The 16,448-nt window shown below is 43.6% G+C and overlaps 1 protein-coding gene across 14 annotated transcripts in view; it reads left to right on the top strand.

The window, feature by feature from the left end:
* The window catches only part of ARNT2 (aryl hydrocarbon receptor nuclear translocator 2), a 174,765-nt gene that overhangs the window by 46,471 nt on the left and 111,846 nt on the right, over positions 1 to 16,448 (top strand). For 12 of the 14 annotated variants that reach the window (XM_079123414.1, XM_079123415.1, XM_079123423.1 and 9 more), the window contains exons 2-3: positions 2,230 to 2,344; positions 9,082 to 9,129. In XM_079123414.1, coding sequence (XP_078979540.1) covers positions 2,232 to 2,344; positions 9,082 to 9,129 — 161 coding nt within the window. In that variant the 5' untranslated portion in view covers positions 2,230 to 2,231. Of the gene's footprint in view, positions 1 to 2,229; positions 2,345 to 9,081; positions 9,130 to 16,448 lie in introns of those variants that run through there. The other 2 variants (XM_079123417.1, XM_079123416.1) reach the window with 2 other exon arrangements.

Genomic DNA, 16,448 nt, shown 5'->3' with positions numbered 1-16,448 from the left:
AAGTTTCCACAATTACATTGGTGATATGCTGGATCAATCAGTTACACAATACTTCTTACATAGGACTTCTCAGTCCTAAGTAATGGACATTGGTATATCTAGAAAAGGGTAAATGCACAGCTTTTTGCTAGCTCATTATTTTTTTTTTTCCTAGAGTATCTTAAGTCTGCTGTTCTGTGGAACTTAGGAAGTAATATCTTTCATTTTCACCTGCTTTAGTAGCAATTCTGCCCTTCTGCTTTGGGTCTTGATGTATGTTTTAACATTCATTTCAGAAGAAGAATAATTTTTATCAGAAGCAGGAAGATGATAATGTTGTTGGGTCATCATTGTCACAAACTGTCTCGCTGTCACAAACCCAGTACAGTCATTGCCTAAAGGGGAGAGACTTTTACAAAGGAATTTTTCCTTGAGTACTTTTCAATGCATATATCGGTTAAAATCAAAACAAGATTGTAATAGTTCTCAAAGTTTTATGAACATAGCAGAGTGGATGAATTAAGATTTTATTAGTTTTATAAAATTCTTATTTAAGAGTTTTGTTTTGTTTTGGTTTCTGGTACTGGGGATTAATCCCAGGGATGTTTAACCCCTGAGCCATATCCTCAGCCCTTTTTATTTTTTATTTTGAGACAGGATCTCACTAAGTTGTTTAGGGCCTCGCTAAATTGCTGATGCTGGCTTGGAACTTGTGATCCTTCCCCCTCTGCCTGTCAAGTCACTGGGATTACAGGTGTGCCCCACTGCACCCCACTGATCTTCAAGAGTTTTGAGTGAAGGACTAGGGGTACACAGTGGTAAGAACTTGCTTAGCATGTGCAAGGTCCTAGGTCTGATCCCAGGACTGGGAAAACAAAACAAAACAAAAACAAAAAAAAAAAAAAAGAAAGAAAGAAAGAAAAAAGATTTGAGTGTTTGAGTGGAATAGTTCAAGTTGACCTTCAAATGTGTTTATTAAACACAATGTCTTTGGACCTGACTGTGAGGCCACTATCATGTGACTCCATTTCTGCTGGAAGGAAACAGCAGTAACTATGCCAAGTGTCCATTGTCAACATCATTGGACATTCCTTCTTTACTAACAGGGGCCCATTTTCCTGCTGTTATCTTAAACTGTTTTACTGAAATATATTTTCATAGATTTTTGCTTCCCTCTGCCTCCAGTAATAATCGAGCTAAGAAAAGTGAACACTGTGGAAGTCATTCCCAAGAATGATGAACAGAATCAGAGAAGCTGTTTGAAGTAGTTGTCTTGTCATGGAATGGTCTGAGAAAAGGGTTGCCTAAAGTTTAGGAATACTCCAGAAAGTGAGAAGGAGAATCTTTAAAGTCAGGAAAGCTCACTGTGGTTCCAAGGAGTATGCAGAGTATCTGGCTTATGAGAAGTGATGTCTGTTAACCATGATGTGCAGAAGTACTCTTGTCCAGTGTCCATTATTCTTATTCTTTAATATTTATTCCTGCCAAGTCTTGGCTCAAGAGAGCCAGGATGCTTCGTACTGGTGCCATTACTGGCTCATTGTGTAGTGTGACATGATGCTTTTAATGCCCCATGCAGAGACTAAGGGTGGGGACCAAACTTTCTGCTTGAGCACAATCTCCAGGGCAAGAGAAGAACATCAGCAGTCACTGTGGCAGGATACTGACTCTCAGGGAGTTTGCCCCATTGAGAGCACCAGTCATTGGTACCAGCTGCGACCTTCTCCCCTCAGGTTCCATGCTGTCTGGATTCCTAGACAGCTTAGCTCCTATCTCCAGGTGACTAGGAAACTCTTATAAAAGCAGCTAAGCTGCACCAATTCTTTTTTAAAAAATTTTTGGGGGTACTGGGGATTGAACCAGAGGTGCTTTACCATTGAGCTACATCTCCAGCCCTTCTTATTTTTCATTTTGAGACAGGGTCTTGCTAAGTTGCTGAGACTGGCCTTGAACTTACCATCTTCCTATCTCAGCCCCCTGAGTTGCTTGGATTACAGGCTTCATACCAATTCTTTTTAATGACTGATTCAAGTACTGTTTGGGAGTACAGCCCAGGAGGAAAATGCAGAGCCCAGAGAGGAAGGAAGGACTCACTGAGCCACATAACTTGTGATGGGCAGAGTGACTGCAGCACCTAGACACTGAAGTCTCCTCCCAGGTGGTACTGCCGGGAACTTGTGGAAGCTTTTCTTACTTAATACTGGGTTTTTCTGGCATTGACAAAAACCTTTTGTCTTTGCTGAATTCTAGAAATGGCTTCAGACATACCCGGATCAGTGACATTGCCTGTTGCCCCCATGGCGGCCACTGGACAGGTGAGGATGGCAGGGGCCATGCCTGCCCGTGGAGGAAAGCGGCGTTCCGGGTAAGCAGCCTCAGCATTTCCAGAAATTGGACTTAATAATTGTTGAGCAATGGTCTTGAACTGTTAGAAAAGTATTGTTTTTCCCCCTCTTGTAGAATAAAAACTCAGAAGCTTACATCCTGTTTAGATTTTGCAAGATTCCTAAATATGCACATGATTTGCTTCTAAGTGTTTTGGGCCTTGGCACCCAGCTGGGGACTTCTGTTTGCTTGTCCTTGTGGTGGGAATGTGCTTGGTGACCCTGCTGGGCCTTCCTCTGGCCATCTCTCAAAGGAGGCTTGCCCTTCACCCCACTAAGCTCTTAGGCCAGATTTGGCAGCTGAGTTCCAGGCCCTGTGAGCTGCAAAGGATCACCCTGGAGCCCTCCATCGTTTCCTCTGGCCGCCCATCTTTTGTGGACAATGCGTATAATTTCTTTCAACAGAACTGGCTGTGGGGGTGGGAAGGACAGTGGAATGAGGTGGACATTATTACCATAAGTATGATTACACTACCAGTGTGTCTCTGTACCATGTACAGCCAGAGGAATGAAAAGTCAGGCTCCATTTGTGTATATTGTGCCAAATGCATTCTACTATAATGTATAACTAATTAGAACAAATTAAAAAAAAAAAAAAAAGAACTGGCTAAAGCCTGTGCCTAAAGTCCAGGCAGCTTGAATCACATGCTATTACTGGCTAATAAAGTTGGTAACAGTAATAGTGCTATTGATTATGCTGGTTCTGATAGAGACAGAAAGACCATCACTTTTGAGCAGATAGAATCAAAACAACATCTCATATGAATTAAAGCAAAACAACCATCCAGAATCCTATAGGAAAAAGATTACTGACATTTTCAGACTTAGTTTATCACTTAACCCCGTTCTAACACCAAATCTATTATATTTTTAGTGAAATATTTGACCAACAAAGTTTCTCACAAAGTCAAAGCAACTTACACTTTTAATGCAACTTATGATAATGCCTGGGCTCCCTGGACAGCACCTGTCCAGTTACAGCAGCCCAAGACCTGTGGGGTGGGCCTATTTTTTAATGGTCTAGCATTTTAAGCTTGAGAGTTTCCTCTAAACCAGTGTGATTCTTAAAAGGGACAGAGACGGGAGATAGATGTGTATTGGCATCTGGGATTGAGTGGGCCTAAGAAGAAAAAACCATTCAGCACTATAATTTCAGAATCTAAAATAGACTGTTATGTTTATGGTACAGTCTGAAGATGGGCCCTGAGATTTTCATGATCATTTAGAAAGTTTAAAGGACTGAGAACCGGACAATGCTTAGGCTAGCTTCACTTCGATTCAACTTACTCACTTTTGGTGCTGATGTAGCCAGTTTTGCATCTTCAGTTGCCATCATTTCTGCAGAGGGGCCTGCAGAACTGGGATGAGAAATGTTGGTGCCCCCAGGCAAAACTCCTCAGATCGCCTCTGTAATAAATGATGTGGCTTGACTCTGGGGCTCACTGCAAAGCAGCCTTCCTATTTTAACCAAGTATTCTTGCTAACAAGGTGCTAAGCTCAGCAGAGTCTGGGTTGCTAAAAGAATGTGTATGTGTGGTGCCAGTATATAGATTTTTAACTGATTTTTTTTAAACACAAGGTCTTATAAAAATTATTTTAAATGTTTATGTGCTCTAACTGCATTCTGAGAGACAAAGCTTTATCCATTACCTAAGTTCTTTTCCAGAAGAGGCTAACTCAGGACTCTGGTGAAGGAGGTAGGCTGGGTTGGGCCTAAGTCCAAGCAAAGATGCTCAAGTGCAGCCCAGTATTTTCAGGATCAGGAGCCCTTTTTGTGCTTGGGGGTAGGGGGTGTCTTTGAGCCTTTGCTGGGACTTTCTGCCAGTCCCTCCAGGGCCTGGGCTAGTGTTAGGGAGTCCAGCATCCATACCCCGATTTCTGGTTGTTCCCTGGACTAATGATTTGACCAGGGACTCAGTCCCATTTTCAAAGAATTCCCCAGAACTGTCCCTTTCCCTACCAGATCTCTCTCCCTCTCTCTCTCCCAATCAAAGGTGGGAGCACCTGCTGACACCTCATCCAGTGGCAAGGAGGAGGCACAGCCCCTTAAAGGCAGCTTGACCTTCCCTGTCCAACATTGTCCTCATTTTTAGGGTCCTTCCACCTCCCCATCGGACTGAGTGAGCAAACAAAGGTTCCATTTGCTAAACCTCCATGATTTAGTAATTTTTCCTGTGTTTAGTAAAGGAACCTCCATTTTTACAGAGCTGTTTCCATAGTAATTCTTGCATCTGACATTTTTATACATGTTTTGCTGAAATCCTGTGATTGAAGCCACCACGGCTCTGGAAGCTCCTTCAACACAACCCAAACACTTATTAGCTCCACGCAAAGGAGATCCAGACAGAAGCCACATTCATCAAAAAGCAGATGACCCCAAGCAGGGCTGTGCTCCAAGGCCCACATTTGCTGCTACTCTCCCTATTACTGGCTCCTTCCTCTCCCTGAGGGTGTGAAATATACTTGGAGAGATACAGGGAGAGAGAGAAGAAGAAAAGGAAAGGGGAATGGAGGTGATAGGAGATCCTCATGAGATCTCCCACTCTGACCTGATTACTCTGGTTGAAAGAAGTATCCCAAATTTTCAGGGACTTTAGTGTTTCACAGCCAAGTGTTGGTTTGAGAGTTGTGAACCTTTCTGGCTGCATGACTGGGCCAGCACTGTGGATCCTTCCTGGATGAACTTTCTTCTGCTTTCCTGACATCCTTGCACAAGAAGGGTCCTGGCAGGCTGCATGCTGTCCCGGCAGTTGGGACAGAAGGTGAAGGTTCAGAAATTTCAGATTCCTTCCAGTGTGGTTGCACATGAGTGGGAGAGGTGAGCTGAAGCTGGTTATCTGCAATGAATTTCTGCAGTAACCTCCCTGATCTCAGAAAGGGTGGCCAGAGACAGGGGCTTCAACAGAGCAGAGACAATGTTTTTAACATTAGAGGGAGCAGACATGATTGGGTAGGGTCTGTGCCTGTGCCCCAGGCTAGACATTGACAGGCATATACTTTAGAAGTCGAGGGCAGAGATGTATCGGTCCTATCCCTCTGTGTTGGAGTTCAGTGCTGGACTTCTAAAATATCAACACAACACTGAAGTAAATATATTCATATTGCATCCAACCAGAAGACCAGGGTCTCCTGACATAACCTCATGAGCTATGAGAATGTGATCAAAATAAAGACATATTTACATAGGCAGTTGTGTCACTTGGTTAGCACTTATGCACCAGCATTACTGTTGTAGAGCATTTTACAGCACCCATCTCTTTCCTTTGTTGGCAGGAGCCTTGGACTGGCCCAGGATGCTCCTTTACCACTGTTGTTGGACCACTCCTGTTGACACAGCCTTGATCTTTCTCATTAGAGCATAAGTGAATTCTGTTTGATGACTCATTATTCGTATTGGATGATGCATTATTATTACACAGCCCCAGTTAGGGAGATTCACATCACTTCCTCCTATTAGTTATAGCATGTTCAGAAATGCTAGCGTGGCTTGTTATGGAGATAAAAATTTAGGCTCATTGACAGGGAGGTCAGATGCATTTTCAGCTCACCTTTTGAAGATTCATATCATCCACTCATTGTGTTGAATTCACTAAAGTGAATACAATAGGGCTTAAAAGTCATATTTTGATTTCTCTCTTTTATTATCCAGATGCTTCAGTATAATAGAGAGGCATAAAAGACATAAAACAAAGTATGATTTACTTAGGCTTTTTATAGCAGAAGAAATAAGTGTAGCTTATTGTAGTCATATTTTAAGTAAAGAATTGGTGACAGAAGACACCAGCAAGTGTTGCTCTAAGAGACCCTCAGTGTCTCAGGGTAGTTGCATTTTTTTTTGTCTGTGTTGCTGATAAGCAGGTAAGACTATTTGGGGGTAGAGTGAATTTTCCTGAGAATTTGAATAATTGTATGGGTCTGCATTTATCTCCTGTGTTGGTCTCCATCTTTATACTATTCCAAATTCCTAAATCTGATTGTTGCACACTGTGATTGCATACAAGCACAGGTGGGAGGCACAGTTTTTTGGTTCCAGTTTTCACAAGCAAATTCTGATTCCCAAGTTCCTAGTGGACCTCAGAAAGCTCCAGGCTCAGATCAGGGCCATCCCATTTTGTTTTACTTGTTCTTTTTCTTTCTTTCTTTTCTGTGTTTTCGTTCGTGGGTTTTTTGTTGTTGTTGTTGTTTTGTTTTTTGGGGGTTTTTTTTTTGCCTTTTTTTTAATTTTTGTTGCTTATTTGGTACTAGGTTTGAACCCAGGGATTCTTTACCACTGAGCTCCATCCCCAACTCTTTTTGATTTTTATTTTGAGATGGTCTCTTTATGTTACCTAGGCTGGTCTCAAACTTTCAATCTTCCTGCCTCAGCCCCCTGCATCACTGGGGGTACAGGTGTTCCCCACTGTACCCAGCTAGGTCTATCTCTTTCTCATATCCTTTGCTTGATTGAGTCCTGGCTGACTTGGCCAACCTAGGACCTTTTGCCACACAGCTCACTTGCCATATCTGCTTTATGGAGGATCAGGTAAAGAATAGAACTGTCTTTGCTAAAAAAGTTGAACAATCATTTTCATTGTCCCAGAACACTCTCAGTTTTAGCACTAAAGTCCTGGATCCCATGAATTCCTGGAAAATCAAGACAATTGATCACCCTAAACCTTCAAAAGATCTGCAGGCTGAGGGAGGACTGCCAAATACATTGCATTACGCAGGAGCCTGAAGATCATATTCATGTCACCTTGAGCCAAAAGGAATTTTTTAAAGATAACTTGAGGTTTTGTTAAATACTTGCATGAGTTCTTCGGAATTTTGAAAGTGCTGCTTTTCTTTCCCCCTTAATGCTTGTTTTTGATGTGGGCAGCAAAATTGCTCTTCCCCATTATGAACACTGGGTGGCAGTGTGGCCCTGCAACTCAGCAGAACATCCTGTGGATTTGATTACAGTATTCTTGGCGGTTATCTCCCAGGTTTTATTTTCTGGAAGGTGAGATGATAGCTTACCAATTATGCAGAATATTAATGGCTTTGCTTCATTTAGAAATTCATGCATTCGGGTCCCACTTGTCTACAATCTAGACAACTGCAGAGCTCCTGGCTTCCCAAACTACCCCTGGTAGGGAGTGTGTGTTTGGCCCCCTGGTGGTGTATACATGGTCTTTTACCTGTACTGTTTCTTATCGCTTTTCTTGCCCACCTTCTCTTTTTACAGTGGTATTTTTGTTTTCACTGTCATCTTTGCAATTATCTCTTTTTGTTCTTTTATTCTTAGCAGTTAGGACAGCTCTTGTGTCTGAGAATTAGGGATTCCAAATTGGCAGAGAATCAGATCAGGTGATTCTGAACAAAAGGATGCCCAGATTAGAACTCTGACAGCACCGGGCATTTAAAAAAAAAAGACAAACAAAAGATACTATATATTTTAAAGAAAATATTCCTATTTAATCCCAGTTCCCAGGTCCCCCCAAGTTATCCCAAAGCACAGAGTATGATTTGTCTCATGATGGGGACCCTCTAGGTTGTACATGTGCAAGGATGGCTCTTTCTCTGCATCTTGGCTGTTTCCTGGTGACCTTGCTGTCTTGTGCTATCAACAAGTCACCAATTAGCCACTATGGGCTCTTAGACCCAGGGAGGTGTGGTCACACTTCCTGTGGGGCCAGCAACTCTGTCATCTGTAGCTGTGGTCCTTTAGCTCATCTTACAATGAGCTAGCTGCTCAGACAAGGAAATTCTCAGTCTTGCCTGCCAGGCAGGGTGGCCTCCGTCTGCTTGGATTCTAATGGGCCCCATCCGGTCTGTCAGGCCCACTAAGAACAAGGAAGGGCACATGGATACTGGGAGGCATTCTACCCAGGGGACCCACTCACCTGAATGTCCAGAAAGGCCTGGACATCTGTACTGTTTCTCATTTTATTCCCCAAAGACTCTTGACTTGCTCGATGCCAGTCAAGTCCCCTTTCTGCCTAACATCTCCAGGAGTGATAGCAGTGTCCCTCAGAGAGGTTTGGTTTCTTAAAGGGGCATTTAGGGTGTTAGTCAAGCAAGTATCCATCAAGACTTTGTTTTATGTATGTTGTGAGGCCCAGTACAGAGGGAAACCCAGTAATTATTTGGTGAGTTACAACAAGCAGACAACCAACTTGAATTAATTTAGGCCCCACATGACTGTTTCCCCCTCAACAGCCATTTGTTAGGCTTTGGACTTAATAGGACAGTGATCTCACTTGAGTTTTTCACCAGGTCTCAAGCAGCACAACTACTGTTTGTCTCCTTTTCCATATAATCCTTTCATCATCCTTAAAACTTGCCATTTTCAAAACCCCTTGAGCTTTTTCAGTCTGTTATCATACCATAAGATAAACAAGTAAAAAAAGGAAGTGACAAGGTGGAATAACAGATGTGGAGGGGAGCAGGTTTCCTCAAAGATGGTGGGAGACAAGGAATGTCACCCTTTCCAACATGTAGCCCAAGCAACCCATTGGTGGCCAATGTGGAGTTCCCCAGGGGGCAAGTTGACACTTGAGCACTCAAGACCTTTTATTTTGCTTCTTCCTGTCTTGAGACTGATGACTGTGTAGAGATATTGCTTTTAGCCCTGCCAAAGATTGGGAGCATTGGATAGCAGTCTGAGGGAATAAAGTGCCCCTCGTTCCCACAGCTCAGGTTACCAGTTATAGTGCTCTGCCTATAACCAGCGTTTATTGTGACCTTGACTTTGCAGAATGGACTTTGATGATGAAGATGGCGAAGGTCCCAGTAAATTTTCAAGGTAAGTTTATTTTACTTTCTTTAAAGAAGCCAATAGACAGCAGTCACCTTCCTGGGCACACAGAAATTTAATGTTTTTTGCCATTGAAAAAGCTGTTGGCTGCACTTCGGCCTTCTTGCTTATGCCTCATTCTGTGCCGGGTTTGGTCCATTGGTAGCTAGCTATAAGCAGCCTTGCTATATCCCAGCCTAGATGATCAGAAGTTAAGTTAGAAATTTTTGATCCTGTTGGCTTTTTTTTTTTTAGTGTAACAATGACTAGTAACTTTAATGGGTTCCTTTTTAAAAGACCTAGAGTTCATTTAGGAAAAAAACTACCATGATGAGTTCCTTTTTTTCTACTACAGAAAATAAGAAGAAACATGAGAAAGGTAGGTGGCCCTGTCCTTAATGTAAGTAAAAATTGGTTTGGGGTTCCTGAGAGCCATCACTCACTGGCCATGTGCTGGGTTCTGTGGGACTGTCCTGAGTGAAGAACACCTGGCAGAAAGGCCCCTGGATCACAGATGCTGGTGGTATTATAAACATAATACAAAGGATAAGGCAGGCCTGGCCCCATGGCTCCTTCTTTCCCCTTTGTTTTGTCTGTTTGAGGCATGATAGGAAGGAAGTGTGGCCGTGTGGAGAGGAAGGTATCAGGCATTCTGTCATTCTAAGCACAGTTCCCATCTTTGCCTAGGTTAATTGTGGAAGGTCCTGCCTTGGCATTTCTCTCTGTCACTTAAACCTCCAGCCTTCCTAACTCTTAGTTGTTGGTGAACTTGAAAACTTGCCACATTTGGTGGTTGCTTTTCTCCTGCTTCTGTGGACCACTGTTTGGTCTGCAGCCTCAGTTGTTCAAAACAGTTTTGAGAAGAATGATGTCTGTACTGAGCTCCCCAGCCCACTGAACTACCTGTTTGCTCTTCCCTGTGTTGGTTATTTTTTGGTTATGGTTCCTTTTATCCAGGACCAAAGTGGTCATTGCTGTGAACTTAGCATTTTTCCCACAAGTACAAGAGGGACACCTGTCTCATTACTTTCCAGGGATTACCAGAGTCTTGAAATCTATAGTAAACTTCTCTTTATCCCATAAACTTTCCTCTCCAAGAACATGTCCTTCCATCTCCTGGTTTCTGCTTTGGGTGAAACAATTGAAAGAAGATTGAAAACATTTCGATCACTAGCAACCTTAGAATTTCCAGTTGAAACAAGACATGGGTTCCAACCCCTTAGTGCAGACAGGAGCCCAGTTTGCACTTACCCCCATTTTCTAGGTTATGTTCTAGCAGCAGGGAGTGTTTCCTTTCTGAAAAGGAGCTGGCCTTGGGAAATCTCCCTGCTCCAGTTCTCTTTGGCTGTACACATCCTCTCTGTATAAGGAAACAATGACTTTGATTCCTCTGTGTTAAAATCCCCCTTGTGATGGCATTCCATGGCATGTTAACCTCAGGAAATGATGATCCTGGGGTCTCAGAACATTTAAAGGAAGGAGATGAGTAGCAACATTTGGCTGATATTGAAGATTAGTGTCACTGATGAAATAACAGATCTGGAGACAAAGAGTGCATTGCCTTTGGCCCAGGCACTAAAAAACAGAAGCCATGAACTATGTAACTCTGCAAGCCAGTCAATGAGTCAGAATTTAGTCGGGATTTACACCTAGGCTTCTAGGAACCACATCCTTTCTCCTACATGTTAAAAGTAACATAGGAATCCAGGATGTGCTTCCAACATACCCTGTTCTTATTGGGCTGAGTTCATAGGACCACAGAGGCCCCTTCCTCTACACAGCAGGGGCACCTGTGGGTACATCTCAACTCAGAGCTGGAGAGATGACTAAGTCTACTCCCTCCCTTTCCACTTTGCCAGTGGCTGCTGTCCCGGGGAAGAGGAGAGCCTGCTTCAGACCACCTCCTGCAGGCCCTGGTGAGGCAGGCTCTGGTCAGTCAGGCCCTGGTGAGGCACACCTGAGGCCACTCCTGTTTCCTGCTCCTCTGTTGCAGTCAGTCAAGAGAAACCCCTTAGGTGAGGCCTGGAAGAGATGGAGGCTGAGATACGAACCAGCACTTGCTATAATTTGTTGACTCAGAATCCAGAAAGGGTGATGTGACATGATTTTTGTCCCCTGATGTGTGTGCAGTCAGCTTTCCTTGCATTTCTTGAAGGTAGTCCCAAGTTTAAATGTTCTGCCTATCATCAGACCTTGTGTCTCAGTTTTTTTATTTGGGAAATGTGGCCAATAGTCACTCTTGAGCTAAATCATGGCAAGTTTGGTGTTCCTGTCTTCTTACAGTGAGGCTCATCACAGCAAGCCTCAGGTGGAACAAAGTAGTAGATGTGAAGCTGCCATTGCTGCCTCATCTCCCATGCATGCACATGCACTCACATGCACACGCACACACACACACACACACACAGTTGTATTCACACACACACTCCAGGATCCCTCCCAGGGCCAGGAATTCTGTCAGCCTGCTTTGCCATATCCTGATGCCTCACCTGTGTTTGTGCTCCTTTGGGGCTGTGACATAGCTCTCTTGGTATTAGATGTTTCCCTTATCCTGGAAGTCACCGGGACAGGTGGGACAGAAGCCAGATTGTAGTGGGCTGAGGACTGATTGTCAGATAAGAAAATGAATGGAGATGACTCTTTGAGTAGTTGGATGTAGGTAAAAAAGGAAGACGGCATGTGGGGCCCAAGGAGGAGTACTTTTTAGGGATGGGAAGCCCATGAACACATCTACATGAGGAGGAGAAAGAGGATAGCCTAGAAGATTCTGCGACAAGACTGAGAAGAGATGGGTCCAGAGGATCGAGAAAGAGGAAGAAGAGCTCCAGGTCCACCAAGAGGATCACTCATTCTCTGAGACAAAGGAAAGAGATGCAGAGATAGCCAAATGTGAAGCTGGTGGATGTCAGAAGGTTACTACTTCTTGGTTGAATAGGAAGTGAGACCATGTGCGGTAAATGGTCAAACATCTAACAGTATGCTGAGAGAAAATTTGGGATGTCCCTGGATTGAACCAAAGGAAGCTAACTAAAGAAAGAGACATAAGAATTTCAAAACCCAATTGAAATTATGTACCACAGATGTGAGGTAGCACCACTCTGCACCATGAACTGTTGCCCTCCAGCACTAGCAGCAGTTGGCTTCACAGTCTCATGGTTGGGGTGGGGTGGTAATAGGGACAGATGCAGGTATGGTGTTTGGGGTGTTGCAGAGAGTGCAACTGAAGACGCCAAGCTAGAGATCCAACTGCAGAGGATTCAGGAGAAGCCCAGGAGCCAGGAAGGAGTAAGAGCTAATCATGTGAGAGAAAAAAGGAGGTGGCCAGAAAGTGAAAGTGGCAGTGTGGTCAGGGAATAGTTCTAATTTAGTAGGAGTCTGGGAATGCTGGAAAAGAGGAAGTTGTGGTCAAATAGTGGGAAATAGCTGAGGTCTGGTGGAGTAGGGGAAGGAAGGTCCTGGGTGAAGAGGCAGTAAGGGCACAGAAAGGTGGGACATGTGCTGCCTCACACTGAGGAAGTTGGAGAACTGGGTGTCTCTATGGGTAGTCAGTGATGATAATGATAAAGAGTTTGGAGGGTGGTAGAGATAGACACCATGAACTTCAGAGGAGGATGCCCTTTGCCTAAGAGGCCAAAGGAGTAGAAATGCAGAGTTGGCCAGGTCCAGGCCAAAGAAAACAGCCTCCTCACCTACCTCCTGACATTGCATTAGTAAGTCGCCGGTCCTGACAGCAGATGGTGATGAACTCTTCACCTCCTGGAAACTTCTGATCACACACCAGAAAGGGATCCTCCAAAGATGAACCCCCCTGACAGCTGGTAATAGTGCCACACCCTCCTTCAGAGAGGTCAGAGCAGCCTCATCCACCAGGAAGGCAGGCACCCAATCCCACCAGCACCACCACAAGCCCATGCTCACAGAGGCTACCAACCTCCCCATCACAGTGAGCCTTCCCGGCATCTCCCTATTTTCAAGGTCTACTGGGTTTAACATTTTCTAGGGAGTCCCAGGATTTTGTCCTGTGTCTGTAGCCAGAATCAGTGGCCACCAGTGGGGAATAGCTTCTTGAATGTTGTTTCAGAGTGGGCCAGCCAATATCCCAGAGCTGCGCCAAGAGTCATTTACACATCATGTTCTTCATGTGACTTATATTTGTAATACTTCATTAAAACAAGAGTAGATGTTTGGTGTAGTAATTGCAGTGATTCAGGAGACTGAGGTGGGAGGATCACAAGTTGGATGCCAGCCTCAGCAAGGCCCTAAGCAACTTAGCGAGACCCTGTCTCAAAATTTAAAACAAGTGAAAGTGTTGGGGATGTAACTCAGTGACAATGCACCCCTGGGGTTCAATCCCCAGTATCAAAAATAAAAGGCTGGGATATAGTTCGGTGGTAGTGGAAGCATAAGTAATGCAAATATCTTCTTAATGTTAGATTTATAATTTATGAACAATGAAGAATTCCTTGCCCAAACTTTATTATTGTCACTGTATGGGACCATCCTGATATTTGCTGCTGCATTCAGACTTACTCTGTTGCCTTTCTCAAAAGACCCAAAGACCTTCAGAGTTATTCTTTATACCCATTACTGCAGATTCAGTTCTAGTGCTCCAGGCAATCTGAAGCCTGCATTGATGACTTCCTGGCCTTTCTTTAATCTATCAAGGGTTGACTCCCAAGTTACCTCCATCTGACATTCCCTGGTAAGGTTGGAGCACCCAGTTGCACCAGGCCAAAATTACTCCTTTTATTTTGTAGGTTTGGCCAGTGGATCTCTAAAGTTATTTGCAAGTAAAGATATTCACAATAGGAAAGTTTCCACCAAATGGACCCCCATTTTGGTAGTTACCTTTGGTTTTGGGCCATATTTAAGCTTATGGGTATTTTTTTTTTCCTGGCTTTATAGGTTGTGGTGCCATTTGATTTTTTTAATCTTTCTGTCTGGATTTACCAACCTGTTTTGTTAATAAGCATGATAACCAAAACCCTGTTGATAAGGAAAAATATGCAAGATAGGTGTGTCCTGCAGAGTTCTTTCCTGGCAGAAAAGGGAGAGGGTTGTTGATGCTGAAAATTCTTAGTCTATGCATCGTAGCTTAGAGAGATGCTGCTTTCACTTCTAGGTGGGAAGTGTTCAGAGTACTTCTGATGGCAGAGGATGACCAAGCAACAGCAAGGATCACCATATTTTGTTCATTGTTATCAGTCATTATGAGAAGGACACACTGGATGGGCCATAAGTGGTTGCTTTTAAATAGGAAGAGATCAAGTGGAGCCTTTTTGGCTCTAGCAAACACCCAGCATAAGCCCTTCCTAGCTTTCCAAGCTTTTTCCCTCCTCTTCCTGAGATGCTGGCTCCTTCCTCCCTTTTTCCCCTCTCTCTTTCTTTCTACTGGAATTGAACTGGGAGCACTATATCACTGAGCTGCATTCCCAGCCCTTTTTTGAGACAGGATCTCAAAGTTTCTTAGGGTCTTGCTAAGTTGCTGAGGCTATCCTGGAACTAGCAATTCTCCTCTCAGCCACCTGAGAGCTGGGATTACAGGCATGCACCATAGCACCCAGCCCTGCTTGATTTGTATGAGTAAAAAAAGTGTTGCTGGTAAGTGGCACTTGGTACATTGTAGTGCTTGTGCAGTTGAATCACAATGTAGTTCATGAGTGCCTATGTCATGTCAGTGGGTTAGGGGTGATTCAGGTCAGGACACAAAGGCGTGGTTTGTGTTTTAGAGGGATGTAATTCCCTAACATTATGCCAATATGGATCAATTGTTTCTTCACATGAAATGTTTGGCTCTCATGTGATTGATTTGTAATTCAGTGCCTTTCTTACATTTTTAAATACTTTTCCTTTTCTTTTCTCTCCCTCCCTCCCTTCCTTTCTTCCTTCCTACCTTCCTTCCTTCCTTCCCTCCTTTCTTTATTTTTTCTTTCTTTCCTACAGAGATTAATCTTGATTTGAAATATTAGCCAGATAACACTAGAATTTTTGCACAAAGGGAACGAAATAATTTAAAGAATCGTTAAGTAGTCTTAAACTGTGTCTTTTTTCACCTCCCATGAAGCCTTAAATATCTTTGCCTCTTGCTCTCTGCAGACCTTGTAGCTCTGAATCTAGAACCAATTAGTGCTCTGTAGAGGAGAGGGTGAAATCAGGGCAGACTTGGCTCAGTTACTAGTAAGTCAGTGTACCTCTTCAAGCATCAGGTTCCTTTTCCATAAATAGAAGAGGTATTTCCTTACAGGGCAGTTATGAGGATCAAGTGCAGCAATAGCTAGAAAGTGCTTAGTTAGCTGAAAGATGCTGTTGAAACACAAAGGACAAGTGCACCCTTGAGAATGAGGGTTATCAGAGACTCTGGGCCTCCCATTTAGAAGATCTGGACTTTCTCAGGCTCCTTTTCCCTATGTTTCGAGTTAACCTTATATTCAGCCTAGACACACGGGTACACATGGGTAAAGAGAGACAATGAAAGCACTTAGGTTCAGTGTGTGGCTCTTCTCAGCCAGGCCTGCATGTGAGCTGTTCCTGTCTCAGAGTCCTCAGGGACCTGGATATGTCCCTGGGACATTAGCTCAAGGGGATCTCCTCATCACACACTCTCACAGTATCCTCTCCTTCAACTTTAGGACTCAAGGGAATGATAGGCAATTATGTCAGCTCCTGTTCAGCATCTTTATTTAGATTTTGTGCAGTTCTCCTTTTTAATTTTAATCAAGATAGGCTTATGCCTCATTGTTCTGATTAAACTTAAGTGAATACTATGGAACAGAGTTGGAAAAGAAACCCATTAGCCAGTGCTTAGTTGCACCTCTTCTTTGTGAGCCCTTGATTTCCACAGCTGTGTCCTGGAGGCCAAGCTATGGGTCCTCTTGCACTAGCAGAGGAGTCTCTGAAGGTGACAAATTTGCCTGTATCCCTGACTTGCTGCAGAGCCCCGGTCCTCTCCCAAACAGTGTCTTTATTGATGCCACTCAGCTCTTACTAGCTCATGGGACTCATGTAACTTGAGATACCAAGTTTGCAGCCCCTTCCTGTAGTTACTCTGAGTAGACCCCAAACCATTCCCTTCCCATGAGGAGGGGGTAAACTTGATTCCGCAAGCCTGGTGTTGGAGATTTGCCTCTCTGTTTTCATAAGATGCTATTTTCTATTGTTCTTTACCTCCATGAAGGCTTAAAAATGAAACTACACACACACATATGTATGCCACTTGTTTATCAAATCTTGTTGCTAGGTAACTGGCAGCTCTTTTTTGACATTCTGCCAGTAACTCAGTCTTATTAAGATATAAAATGGTCAGAACATTTTCTAGACTAGCCAGTGAA

This window comes from Sciurus vulgaris (genome assembly GCF_902686455.1).
Source record: "Sciurus vulgaris genome assembly, chromosome: 2".
NCBI classification, from domain to species: Eukaryota; Metazoa; Chordata; class Mammalia; order Rodentia; family Sciuridae; genus Sciurus; species Sciurus vulgaris.
Note: the sequence above shows the minus strand (reverse complement) of the source record. Positions and strands in the feature narration are given on the sequence as shown.